Here is a 13,508-nt window from a genome sequence, read left to right as displayed (position 1 = left end):
TCTGTGTTGGTGAGACCTGAATTTCCAAACACAGAGGCTCCATGACTCAGAGCAGAGAATAAAGTACAATAAGTGGGCTCTTGGGAAGAACACACCAGAGGCCTGCACTTCTGAACTGAAGATGCTGTTGCTTATATGCCAAGAGTTGTTTCCTTTGAAATTGTCTCAAGGACAAGAGAGAGGGCGCTGTGCTGGGTCCCTATTGACTGTTTGACCTATCATAGTAACATGGCCAGGGCTCGGGTTTGGAGGAGGAAAAAAATGGCAGTAATAACCACCTATAATCCCAGCTATTCAGGAGGCTGAGATCTGAGGATCATAGTTTAAAGCTAGTTTAGGCAGACAAATCTGTGAGAACCTTAGAGTTAACTAGCAAAAAGCTGGAAGTGGAAGTGTAGCTTAATTGGTAGAGAGCCAGCCTTAAATGAAAAAGTTAAACCAAGAGTGTGAAGCCATGACTGAGTTCAAGCCTCAGTACGAGCACACAAAAATAATAAATAAATAAACTTGTCAGTTTAAAGTGGTGGAATACACCTGTAAAAGAACTAGCTCAAAAGGTGGGTTTTAAAGCCAGCGATGGTGGTGCAAGCGTGTAATCTCAGCCCTTGGGAGGCATAGGCAGAAGTCACAGGTTCAAGGCCAGTCTGAGCTACATAGCAAACCTTACCTCAGGAGACAGAGACAGGATTGAGATTTTGAGGCTGGCCTGAGTTACCTCAAGACAGATAGTGTCACAGACAAGTGATCCTAACTACTTAGGAAGGGGAGGTAGGATCCACAGTCCTGTCCCAGATTAGAGGAAGTGAAGATGAGACCCTATCTGAAAAGCAATCGAACTAACAAAAGGACTGGGGAGTGGCCCAAGTAGTAGTGGGCTTGCATGCCTCCCTGAGTTCAATCCTCACTACTTTTTTTACACTTTGTTTCTAACTATAAGCTTCTGAGGTCTTGAGACAAACCCCAGCCTGGAGTTTGTCTGTCTTAGGGTGGGGGCTACTGGTTGCCCATGGAGACAGAGACTTCAGGGGCACAGGGCGGGCCGGAGCTGAGTGTTGAACAGTTTCTCCACAGGAAGTCTGGTGACTGAACGTGTTCTTCTCTCTCATGACAAGCCTTATTCTCCTGACTCTTGCACGCCTGCTGATTGCCCCTCCAAGGCTTTGCATGCGGTCCTGCTCATTATCTTATGCAACAAGCAAGGTGCATGGCGGGGCACAGAGGCGGACACTCGGCTCTCATGGCCAGTAAGCTGAGTGCGCAGGTCAGGCTTGCAGCTAGGTTCTGGGTGTCCTGCTTATGTATTGTACAGGAATTATCTGCTGCCTTATTAATATTGTTTTTCTTTTTTCCCTTTCTCTGATAAATTCCTTTAACTTTTCCTCACCTTCCGTTCGACAATAGCCATGGAGGGTAAGCACGTTGTGTCTGTGTGTCTGTCTATCTCTCTGAATCACATCCCACTCTGTGCATGCAACTCTAGGCTAGTATGTGGGATCCCAGTGGGAGGGTACCCCTGCCTTGTTCCTCACCAAAACACCATGTGTGTTTTCCAGAGACAGAGTTGTGAACATCTTCATAGTGAATGAGTTACTCTTGACCCACTTGAACTGAGTGCGGTCTACTTGGACCAGAGTACTGCATGTTCAGAATGGGCATTTGCAGGCTTAGCCTGAGTACCAACAGCAGACCCGTGATCATGATGGCTGTTAGGCTATGGTTTTAGACCTAGTGGAGTCCTAACCAACTTGCATTTTAAAACACTGTGGAACATCCAGAGGCCCTACCTATGTCATTATTATGGCTAACATTTGTCATCTCAGTGCCCAGGCCCCGGTGGGCATATTTGCATCTTGGGCTTCATGAGCCCTTCTTCACTGCTGCCTAGGGAGGGAGCTGAGGCCTGCAGGCTCAGGTTTACTCAGCGGTCAGCAGAGAGCTGGCTAGAACCCCCACCCCTACTCCTTGGACTTGAGTAGCTTTCTGCAAGCAGACTGTCTCCCCTTAGAGCTGCGTGTCCCCATTTTTATCATCTTGAAACCATGTTCTGTCCTGTCAGATGGTTTGTAGGCAATTGACTGAGCCACATTTTTACTGTGGAACTCAAATAGAAGTGTTTCATATTAATGTAGCATGTTTGATCATTTAGCAAGTAACTAGCTTCCACTAAAATTTGATTAACTCTCAGAGGTAATTGAATGGATTGTTTCTCTTATGGTGAGTGATTTGGGGGTCTGAGATGTAGAATCATTTCTTTGAAATCATCTGGGTATTTTGCTGTAGTGGGTACATGCCACCTACTTTCCTTTACCTGATCTCAAAGTAAAAATCACTGCCTCATGTATTTATCACTTGGATGAATCCCTTACTGTTGTCCTTAGAAGACAGTATCCTGCACAGACAAAATCCATAAAGACCCTCTAACATTATTGTGATACCTCGCCACCTGCTGGAGAGTAGAGAAATGATGGGCTTCTATTTTGTCTTGTCAGCTTCAGCCCCAGGAAATCAGTCCCCCTCCTACTGCCAACTTGGACAGGTCCAATGACAAGGTATATGAGAATGTGACGGGCCTGGTGAAAGCCGTGATTGAGATGTCCAGCAAAATCCAGCCAGCCCCACCGGAGGAGTACGTCCCCATGGTGAAGGTAATGCATGCACACTCAACAGGGCATTCAGAAAGACAGTGGGTAGGCATCATGAGGCACCCAAAGTCAGGCCTGAGGCTTGAGGTGGTAAGCCTTCCTATGAAGATAAGATCCAAGGTCACCTTGAATCACTCTGCTGCTTCACTTGTTTTCCTACTAGGATGGGAATTTCCTGAATCAGTGTTGAGTCTTCTGTAATCACTGCTCACAAATCCCGTCTTCAGTTTAAAAAGGAAAAAAAGTCCAGCTACAAAAGAATTAATGGACAATATGGGCACTAGTGACTCACACCTGTAATCCTAGCTACTCGGTAGACTGAGATCTGAGGGTTGCAGTTCAAAGCTAATGCTGCACAGGAAAGTCTGTGAGACCTTTGTCTCCAATTAATCACCAAAAAAGAAGTGGAGCTTTGGCTCAAATAGTAAACCATTAACCATTTGCAAAAAAAAAAAAATCTCAGGGACAGCACCCAGACCCCAGGACACATTCTCTCTCTCTCTCTCTCTCTCTCTCTCTCTCTCTCTCTCTCTCTCTCTCTCTCTCTCTCTCTCTCTCTCTCTCTCTCTCTCTCTCTCTCTCTCCTTTCTCTCTCTCTCTCTCTCTCACACACACACACACACACACACAATGATTCGTTTAAGGGGACGTAGCTTTAGGAATAAAGCATGACACCTTTTGTATGCTAATCCAGAGAAAGTGTCATCTTATTGGAATATTTAACTTAGTGTTTTGGTCATTACATATTTCATCCTCATAAAAGTGACAATAATCAAAGCTGAAATTGAAGATTATGACTTAATTTACAATTTATGGTTATGAAATTAAAAACTGATTGTAGTTGTGTCCTTTTCATGGCTGGTCCCACATGGGCTCCAGAGCAAGACCCACTTTGCCCAGGGCGGTGTGGTGCGCCCATGGGAGGAGAGGAGTGTCATTTGTTCCAACCTGAGTTGACAGGCCAGCCTGGTGGAAACAAGGGCACACGCATCTGCTTGAAACAGGGCGAGGAGAAGGAAAAGCCCTGCATGTTGTGTACTGTAACACTGGCTGTGATTCTTGTCTGGCAGGAGGTTGGCTTGGCCCTGCGGACATTACTGGCCACTGTGGATGAAACCATTCCTGGCCTTCCAGCCAGCACGCACCGAGAGGTAGGGCACAGTGGGGTATGTGGTCAGACGGGGATATGGGTAACTCAGGGAGGCTGGGATGCTGTATTAGAGAGTCTGTCATCCTGACAAAATACCTGGGATAATAATGTGGGGCTTGCGGTTTTGAGGTAAGCCCATGGCTGCTTGGCTGTGTAATTTCTGGGCTGTGATGAGAGAGAACATCAGCTGAGAACAGTGGTGGAGCTGAGCTGCTTGACTTAGAGCAGCCTGTGAACAGAGAGAAGAGTGTGGGGACAGAGGCCCCTTGAAAGGTATGCCACGCACCCAATAACCTGGCGCCCTCCACATGAGCACATTAGCCAGACAGCGCTTTGAGCGGACACTTCATTTCCAAATCACAGCACCTGCTGCTGAGAGCTGCCCAGCAGAGGCTGGAGATAACCTCTCCCTGACACTGGCCCCAGCTGCGTTTGGCCAGCAGAGTGCGGGAGCAGCACCTGCTCTGCTTTTAAAGCCACCAGGCATGGTTCACCTGGAATGCAGAGTGGCTAGGAGCCCAGGGAACTACTGGCGGTGCCCAGATGGCTAGGCCAGTACTTCAGTGCTCCTGACATCATGTTTGCAGATGTCACAGGTTCTCCCTTGAAAGCAGTGATAAGTATCTAAAAATTCTTGGAAGGCTGGCACCTGTGCTCACAGGTGCTCGCTACTTAGGAGGCTGAGATGGAAGAATCTCAGTCAAAAAGGATCTCAGCTTCAAAAGCCAGCCCAGGATAAGAAAGTCTGTGAGACTTATCTCCAATTAATCACCAAAACCAAAAACTAGAGCTGTAGCTCAAATTTTAGAGAACTCGCCTTGAGCAAAAAAGCTCAGGGACCCCACCCAGGGCCTGAGTTCAGTCCCCAGGGTCAGCATGCAGAGATATATAGGTAGATAAACACACTGGGGGGGGGGGGGGGGGAGGAGAGAGAGAGAGAGATAAAAAATAAAGAAAAAGAGTCTCTTACAGGCCGGGCACCGTGGCTCACGCCTGTAATCCTAGCTACTCAGGAGGCTGAGATCCGAGGATCGTGGTTCAAAGCCAGCCTGGACAGGAGAGACCGTGAGACTCCTATCTCCAATAAACCACCAGAAAACCGGTGGCGCTGTAGCTCAAGTGGTAGAGCGCTCGCCTTGAGCTGAAGAGCTGAGGGACAGCGCCCAGGCCCAGAGTTCAAGCCCCACAACCGACAAAAAAATAAAAATAAAAATAAAAAATAAAGATTCTTAGAAACTAAAGGTCACCCAACATGCAGCCGTTGCCTTTTTTTTTTTTTTTTTTTTTTTTTTTTTGCCACCTTTGGCACTGTAGCCTCCTAGGCAGTTCACAAACAGCAGGTGGCCCTCCACATAGTCCCTACAGGGAGTCCTACATGTAGTCACTGCGTGGAGTCCTGCATATAATCCCTGTATGTAGTCCTGCATGTAGAACCTGAGCTTAGTCCCTGTGTGTGGTCGCTGTGCCTCAGCCCGTCCAGCAGGCCCACGCTGTGGGGAGCCTCTGCGGGGCCCAGCCTTGCTGTTCCATGCCTCTCTCCGAGTGTCATCCTTCAGCCCAGCCCACACAGGCTTCTTGTTTTTTACTGTTTGCTTTTAAAGCAATTGAAGGCTGAAGAAAAACTGAAAGAATAATACAAAGAACTCTAGGCATCATTTTTTATTTTTTATTACTTTGTTGTTCGTGGGGCTTGAACTCAGCCTGGGCACTGTCTCTAAGCTCTTCAGCTCAAGGCCAGCATTCTACCACTTGAGCCACAGCACCACTTCCAGTTTTCTGGTGGTTCGAGAGATAAAGAGTCTCACAGACTTTCCTGCCCAGCCTGGTTTTTGAACTGAGATCCTCAGATCTCCAGAGTAGCTATGATTACAGGCGTGAGCCACCGGCACCCAGCTTAGGTGTCATTTTCCAGTATTTCCACTTGTGAACATTTTGCCACATTTGCATTCTGCCTTTCATGGAAGGTTTTGTGAACAGGCTGCGCGTCCCGCCCTCCCAGCCTCGAACACATCGCTGCTCTGTGCCTCCCCCTGCAACCCTGGCCTCCCTGGTGAACCAGGTGGAGTCATGGCAGTGGCCAGCCCTCACAGTATCCAGGGCTACCTGATGCCACAGGGTCAGCACCTGCCCCACGCCCTCTCTACAAGCCCCTCCCACCTCTTTGCTCCTGCCCTGAGTGTGCTTGTCCTTCAGAGGGGCTCACCTGTTTTTCAAGGAAGACTTCACCTTGGCAGCGCGCCCCCTCGCCAGCCCTGCGGTCAGGACTGCGCCACCGCCCAGCTCTGCACAGCTCTTCATTTCCCTTCACAGTGGCACCACCGTGCAGCTGCCACCCGTGTGCACCATGGGGTCTCGGGGTCCTCATCCTCACAGCCTCCCACTCGGCCCCCCCACCACCTCCAGAACAGCTCTAAAAAGCTCACCTACGGTCTGTGCCACATTAGCAGACAAAGGTGACCTTGGCATGGCCCACAAGGCCTTCAAGGTTGAAGCTGGTCCACCTGGACAGTCTAAGCAAAAGTCTGACTCTTGTGTGGAGTCCTTCTGAGACAGAATGAGGGTCCCTCTTCTCTGTACATTGTGTGTGTGACTTGTAGTGGGTTGCAGGTGGCTCTGCACCTGCTTCTCCCAGCTTGGTTGTACACAGCACAAAGTGCGTCATGCACACTGGCTGTTCAAGGATTGCTAAATGGTGAAATTAGTTGAACACACAGCACACCTAGCACACTGACCCTGCTGGCCACACTGGGCCTTCATAGCCATTCACATCCTGGTGGGACATGGGTGACCCCTGACATTCCTCTGCATAGTTGGCATAGGAGACATGACATGAGATAGGAACTCCAGAGCGTGGCATTTGTTCCAGGCTAGAACTGAGCTGGCACTGGGACCTCCAGCAGGTCACTTTGTGCCTCAGTGGTCCATGCTGAAGTGAGAGTGTTTGGACTAGGTGATCTCGGAGATATGTTGGTTCTGTGATTCTACTTTGGGAGGAGGAAAGTCCTGCTGAACGCTGAGTTAGACAGCAAACAAGAGTGGGCCCACGAGTGCCACGCTGGCTGAATTTCTGAAGGAAGGCTGGTGTGGCCACCTGTATCTTCTAAGGAGGATTATGAAACTGCCCAGAGAAAGGTGCATGAGGATTGCTGGAAGCAGCCCTCCTGATCCTCTCTTGTCCTTCCAGATCGAGATGGCGCAGAAGCTGCTCAACTCCGACCTGGGCGAGCTCATTGGCAAGATGAAGCTGGCACAGCAATATGTCATGACCAGCCTGCAGCAGGAGTACAAGAAGCAGATGCTGACTGCTGCCCATGCCCTGGCTGTGGATGCCAAGAACCTGCTGGATGTCATTGACCAAGCAAGACTGAAAATGCTAGGACAGACGAGGCCTCACTGAGCTGCCGGCAAGCACATCTGCCCCACAGGAGTTCTCTGGCCTTCCACCAGCAGCGAGGAATGAACCGTGTCCTCGATTGCCAGCACTCACAGCTAGTTGGAAATCCCTCATAAGTTTAACCACATTTTGATTTGGATTTGTTTAATTTAAAAAATCATGGTATTGAAGAAAGTCTAGGATTCAAGATGTGTCATTTTCCTGAGAGTGAAAATGGTACGTTGAGAAGCTTTCAAGAACCATGAAAACAGTTGCTGTTTAGCATTTGGGTGTGTTTTCGTGGAGATGGCTGGGGCGGCATGTTAACTCCTGACCACCTCCCCTGCAAGAGAGGGGAAGAGCGGGGAAAACGGGGCTGGGGACCCTTCTTCCATCATTACTGGGTGGAGTGGAACACTGCTGCAATATGCTAATCCCAGTTGCAGACAAAGAAAAGAAGAGCTATATTTTGAAGACTCAAGTTGTTTGAGAAGAAAACTACCACCTTCTTATCTTCCACCTTTTACTTTCATGTGGATATTGAAGCATTGGGTTGGGAACTAGCTGTAGGACATAACTAAACTTGTCTTTTTCACCAGAATTATGTGCCAGTTTTTGTAGCAATGTAATTTCTCTTGGAAGCAGAAATGCTTTGTACCAGAGCACCTCCAAACTGCATTGAGAAGTTCCAGAACCATCCCTGTTTTCCATTTTTATATAATTTATAAGAAAGATTAAAGCCATGTTGACTATTTTACAGCACTGGAGCTATAACCTTCATTGCGTCTGTCTTCCCAGGAGAGCACTCAGCGGAACGAGGAGACTTGGCTCTCTTCAGATGTCCGGTCCTTGCACCATCCATTCTGTTAGATAATTTTGAAAACTATACCCTCCCTTTAGTTTGTCGGGGGATATAAATTATTCTCAGGAAGAATATAATGAATTGTACAGTTACTTTGACCTATTAAACAGGTGTCACCAGTAAAGTTCTTGTTGCAGTAGTCTTTCTTTTGGTCCTTTTCTTTCAAGGAACTTTCCAGAACAGTAACAAAGTCCTAGGAGGACTTCATCACAGGTGATGGCCCCATCTACTTCCACCCTGTCATCTGTCTTCACGCAGGTGTGTCGTGGGAAGCTCCTCTGTGGCCTCAGTGCAGGCGGGGGAGTTATTCCTGTGCGTGCAGGTGAAGACTTGTGAAGGGAATTGCTAGCATTGGTCTCCCACACCATCCCTAATCTTGATAGAATCTCTCAGCCACAAAGCCAGAAGACAGAAGTGAACTCCAGTGGGCTGGCATTGTGGACTGAGAAGGCTAAGGAAGAAGCTCCCAGGGGAAGGAAGCAAGGGAACATTCTTTAGTAAACACATCTTTTCAAATACAGTGTTGAGTGCCTTGAACTCAACCCTCAGATCTCTCAGCTAGTATTACAGCCATAGTAGCTCAGACTATAGACATGGGCCACCAGCGCCCAACTTGACATAAAAATGTTTACCTATTAAGGTCTGCAAGATCTAGTAGCTCATTTCTTCATTCATTTTTGTAATGCACTTTTTTTGTTTTTGTCCATAGTAGGGCTTAAACTCTGGGCCTGGGCGCTGTTTCTTCAGCTCAAGGCTAGCACTACCACTTGAGCCACAGCCACAGTGCTACTTTCAGTTTTCTGGTGGTTTATTGGAGATAAGAGTCTCACAGACTTTCCTGCCCGGGCCAACATCCTCAGATCTCAGGCTCCTGAGTAACGAGGATTACAGGTGTGAGCCACTGGCACCTGGCATGTCTTTTCATTTTTATGGATTAATCTTTTCCATAGAACCATTTTTTTTTTTTTACAACTGCAAGAAAAATGCCTTATTAATAGCTGACTTTTTTTTTTTTTCTTGTCAGTCGTGGGGCTTGAACTCGGCCTGGGTGCTGTCCTTGAGCCACAGCACCACTTCCGGTTTTCTGGTGGTTAATTGGAGGTAAGAGTCTCATGGACTTTCCTGCCTGGGCTGGCTTTGAACCATGATCCTCAGATCTCAGCCTCCTGAGGAGCTAGGATTACAGGAGTGAGCCACCATTGCCCAGCTATAGCTGGCAATTCTTACAAATTCCAGAGGAGTTGCCCAGGTACATAGAACCAAAATTTAACTTCATTAGTTTATTATGCCCATTTATTTCTGTTCTGATGTTTTTCATGTTCTTTGAGTTTAATTTCTTCACCTTTTTCTGGCTTAAAATTAAAATTGGGGATTTTTTTTTTTTCTGGCACCTAGCTTTATTCCTTAGCTTTTTTGCTTAAGGCTAGTGTACTACCACTTGAGACACAGCTCCACTTCTGGCTTTGTGTTCTTCAAGGGGCTTAAACTCAGGGCCTGGGTGCTGTCTCTGGGCTTTTTTCTTCTTTTTTCTCAAGGGTAGTGCTCTATCATCTCCACTTCCAGCTTTTTAGTGGTTAATTAGAGATAAGAGTCTTTTGACTTTCCTGTCTGGTCTGGCTTCAAACTTCGAACCTCAGATCTCAGCCTCTTGAGTAGCTCGGTGATACTGGTGCCTGGTGAAGTCAGTGTTTAGGAGCATTTGTGAAATGATGAATGGGTACTCAAGATATTCTGGTCCAGATAAAGGAGGCTCACCCATCCTTGGAGGGATGTGTGTGTGTCAGTGTGGGATGAATCAGAAGGAGGTAAGGATGACATCTGTGACAGAGGGGACAGCACCTGTCAAAGCATGGCAGCATGAGCCAGCAGGTTGAGTTTTCAGATCAGCAAGTCATTTGGAATGAATGAAATGCTTGGTGAGTGGGTGAGGTGCAATGTGAGACTTTACCAGAGCTGTCATGAAACCTGCAATGCCACTGAAGCTTGAGATTCATCCTGGTAAGAGCCAGGCATGACATCAAAGGGAGGGAATGGCAGGAGCACAGATGAGCTCCCACATTTGTGGCTCAATCTCCTGGGTGTGGTGTGGCTGCAGTGAAGGGGCAGCACAGCGGGGGAAATCTTTCAGGATAATCTTCTGGAGGTAAATAAATATCCAAAAGGCAGTTAGACTCTTGAGGTCTGGTCTCCCATAGCTTTAATGGCACATTTCACGCAAATGAGGAGTACATTTTCCATCCTTCACCGAGAGTCAAGATGTTTTGTCTTTCTCCAGAAGGCTTCCTTCCTTTCCCTGTCCTTTTTTTTTTTTTTTTTCCTGTACCCCGTAGACTCAATTACCGGATTCCCTTATCACTGGCAGCTTGATTCCCCTTCTTCAGCAGCAGGAGCCTGATCTGCGTGGGGTGGGTGGAGAGGGGCGGTGGGACTGCAGCAGGTCCACTGAGTCAGGAGTCAGACCGGGCCTGGTGGCTCACGCCTGTAATCCCTAGCCACGACGGCGAGGAGTCCACCATTGTCAGTACCGCCGTCCCGGGGCATCCAGGGAGCCTCGAGGGCTGAGGCCGCGCGGGAAGCGTACGCACACTCTAGGGGTGCGCATGCGCCCTTTTTTTTTTTTAATTTAGCATTTTTGTTCTAAAGTCATTATAGGTCCACATACACTTATAGACAATGATGCTGAGAGGGAGGGGTAGGTGTGTAGTCAGTGTGGAGTGTGTGTTTGGCACTCCAGAGGCCCTGGATTCGGTCCCCAGCATGCACTTCACAAACAACAAAAACAATGTATCCTGTGTGTCCTTTACCCAGGTCCTCCTAAAGGGAAAGTGTGTGTGTGTGTCTGTGTCTGTGTCTGTGTGTGTGTGTGTGTTATGTATGCAAATTTTATCATGTATATATAATGTTTTTACCAGATATAATAAAGCATTTGTGTGATTAGCTTGGCTCCTTGGGTATGTGCTTTCTGGCGCACTTTATTGGGGTCTACTTTTTCCCCTGCTACTTGATACCACTGGCCTGATGTTCTATTTGCCTACTCCATTTATCTTGGGAACTTCTAAGTGCAAGGATTTTTATCATTGTCACATCAGTAAGCTGTTAAGTCATTTCATTGTATGAGTAACTTTCACTCAGGCTCAGACACCCTATTTTCCACAATTTGAAAAGTTAATTTAGGCTTCATAAAAGAAATTAGGAAGTATTCCCTTCCATTTTCTTGGTACAATTGTGTAAACTTAATTTTCTTAATGTTTAGTAGAATTATCCAGAGCATCTGGGCCTGGGACTTTGGTTTTGCTTTTGTTTGGGGGTGGGAGTGCAAGTTTGAATTAAGAATTGAAGTAGCCGGGCGCTGGTGGCTCACGCCTGTAATCCTAGCTACTCAGGAGGCTGAGATCTGAGGATCACGGTTCAAAGCCAGCCCGGGCAGGAGAGACCGTGAGACTCCTATCTCCAATAAAACCACCAGAAAACCGGAAGTGGCGCTGTAGCTCAAGTGGTAGAGCGCTGAAGAGCTAAGGGACAACGCCCAGGCCCAGAGTTCAAGCCCCACGACCGACAAAAAAAAAAAAAAAAAAAAGAATTGAAGTTGGAGGGGCTGGGAAGGTGGCTCAGTGGTAGAGCGCTTGCCTTGCATGCCTGAGGCCCTGGGTTCGATTCCTCAGCACCACATAAGCAAAAAGAAAAAAGCTGGAAGTGGCGCTGTGGCTCAAGTGGTAGAGCGCTAGCCTTGAGCTGAAGAGCTGAGGGACAGCGCCCAGGCCCAGAGTTCAGGCTCCACAACCGGGCCCCCCCCAAAAAAAAAGAATTGAAGTTGGAGGTGCAACTCAGTTTGTAGAGTGCTAGCCAATGAGTGATAGACTTGGTGGGAGGTACCAAGTTCAAGTCTCGGTATCAGACCTAGATTAAAAAGGAAAAAAGGAAAGCACTCATATCATCATTTCATATTGAAGGGTTTGCCTGTGCTCAGAGAGTACATGTGTTTGTCTGTGTTGTCAGCTGTGTAGAGCAGCTCACTGTTCGGTGATGCCTGTAGGGTCTGTAGTGATAGTCACTCATTCCTGAAATTGCATCGTCCACTCCTGGTAATAAATCTGTCTTTGCTTTGTTGATCTTGATGTTTGTGATTTGATTTATCTGTTCCAAGTAGCTCTTTTGTTTCTCTAGTTTTTCTCTTACTGTACTTTTCAGCTCTTTATTGTTTTCCTCCATCTGAAGGATTTTGTCCATTTTGGTTGGGTTTGGTTTGGTTGTTCTATGCATAGAGCCCTATGCGCATTATCTCTGTCTCTACCACTGAGCTATATTCACAGCCCTGTTTTCTTGAGACAGGAACTTAGATTATTAAGTTCAAAAAATTTTTTTTCTTCTTTTTGTGAGAGTCCTGAGGTTTGAACTCAGGGCCTGGGCATTCATTGTCCCTGAGCTTTTTTTTTTTTTTTTGGTCGTGAGGACTGGTTGCTGTTCCTGAGCCTCTTTATGCTCAAGGATAGTGCTCTACCCCTTGAGCCGCAGCACCACTTGAGGTTTTTGAGTGGTTTATTGGAGATAATAGTCTCATAGTGATTTTTCTGTTTGTCCTGGCTTCGAACCTCAATCCTCAGATCTCAGCCTCCTGAGTAGCTGGGATTACAGGAGTGAGCTACTGGTGCCTGACTTCCCTGAACTTTTTTTGCTCAAGGCTAGCACTCATCACTTGATTCACACCTCTACTTCCAGCTTTTTGATGGTTAATTGGAGATAAGAGCTTCACAGATTACTAAATGGGCTGGCTTCCAACCTTGATCTTCAGATCTCAGCCTCCTGAGTAGCTGGGATTACAGGCATGAGCCACCAGTGCCCTGGCCATTTCTAATGCATATAGTGCATTTCAGCATTGTTTTAGCTATGTCCAAGTTTTCCTTTTCATTCAAATCAGCTCTTCATTGTTTGCCTTAAGGCTTTCTATTTGAGCCAAGATTGCTTAGGAACATGCCAGTGTGTGTGTGTGTGTGTGTGTGTGTGTGTGTGTGTGTGTGTGTGTGTGTGTGTGTGTGTGTGTGTGTGTGTGTGTGTGTGTGTGTGTGTGTGTGTGTGTGTGTGTGTGTGTGTGTGTGTAGGCCTTGAGCTCTTGCTTGACTTTTTCCACATATATGGTGCTGTACCACTTGAGATACACCCCACTTCCATCTTTTTGCTGGTTAATAGGATTTGAAAGTTGTCTGGCACAGCTGGCTTCAAACTGTGATCCTTAGATCTCATCCTCCTGAGTAGGGTTATGGGAGTGAGCCACAGCACCTGGCTCCATTGTGGTTTAAGAAGTGTTTAGAACTGTATTGTCAGAAGTGGAGCTCTCCCACTTGACCCACACCCCTTTCGTCTTTGTGCTGTGTTTTGGAGATAAGGTGTCCCTAGCCTTGTCCAAACCGGCCTGGAACTGCCTCCCAAGCGGCTGGAACTGCAGGCACAGAGCAGATGGATGAGCTAAGGTCACATTATGTTCTG

General features: G+C 47.3%; 1 protein-coding gene across 13 annotated transcripts in view; it reads left to right on the top strand.

Moving 5' to 3' along the window:
• The window catches only part of Ptk2 (protein tyrosine kinase 2), a 248,044-nt gene extending 239,893 nt beyond the window's left edge, over positions 1-8,151 (top strand). For all 13 annotated transcript variants that reach the window (XM_069991475.1, XM_069991474.1, XM_069991473.1 and 10 more), the window contains 3 exons: positions 2,490-2,645; positions 3,713-3,793; positions 6,977-8,151. In XM_069991475.1, coding sequence (XP_069847576.1) covers positions 2,490-2,645; positions 3,713-3,793; positions 6,977-7,189 — 450 coding nt within the window. In that variant the 3' untranslated portion in view covers positions 7,190-8,151. The remainder of the gene's footprint in view (positions 1-2,489; positions 2,646-3,712; positions 3,794-6,976) is intronic.
• The last annotated feature ends 5,357 nt before the right edge of the window (positions 8,152-13,508 follow it).

This window comes from Dipodomys merriami, unplaced genomic scaffold (genome assembly GCF_024711535.1).
Source record: "Dipodomys merriami isolate MVZ:Mamm:240054 unplaced genomic scaffold, mDipMer1.0.p SCAF_4, whole genome shotgun sequence".
In the NCBI taxonomy this organism is placed as follows: domain Eukaryota; kingdom Metazoa; phylum Chordata; class Mammalia; order Rodentia; family Heteromyidae; genus Dipodomys; species Dipodomys merriami.
This window is presented reverse-complemented; position numbering and strand designations above follow the sequence as displayed.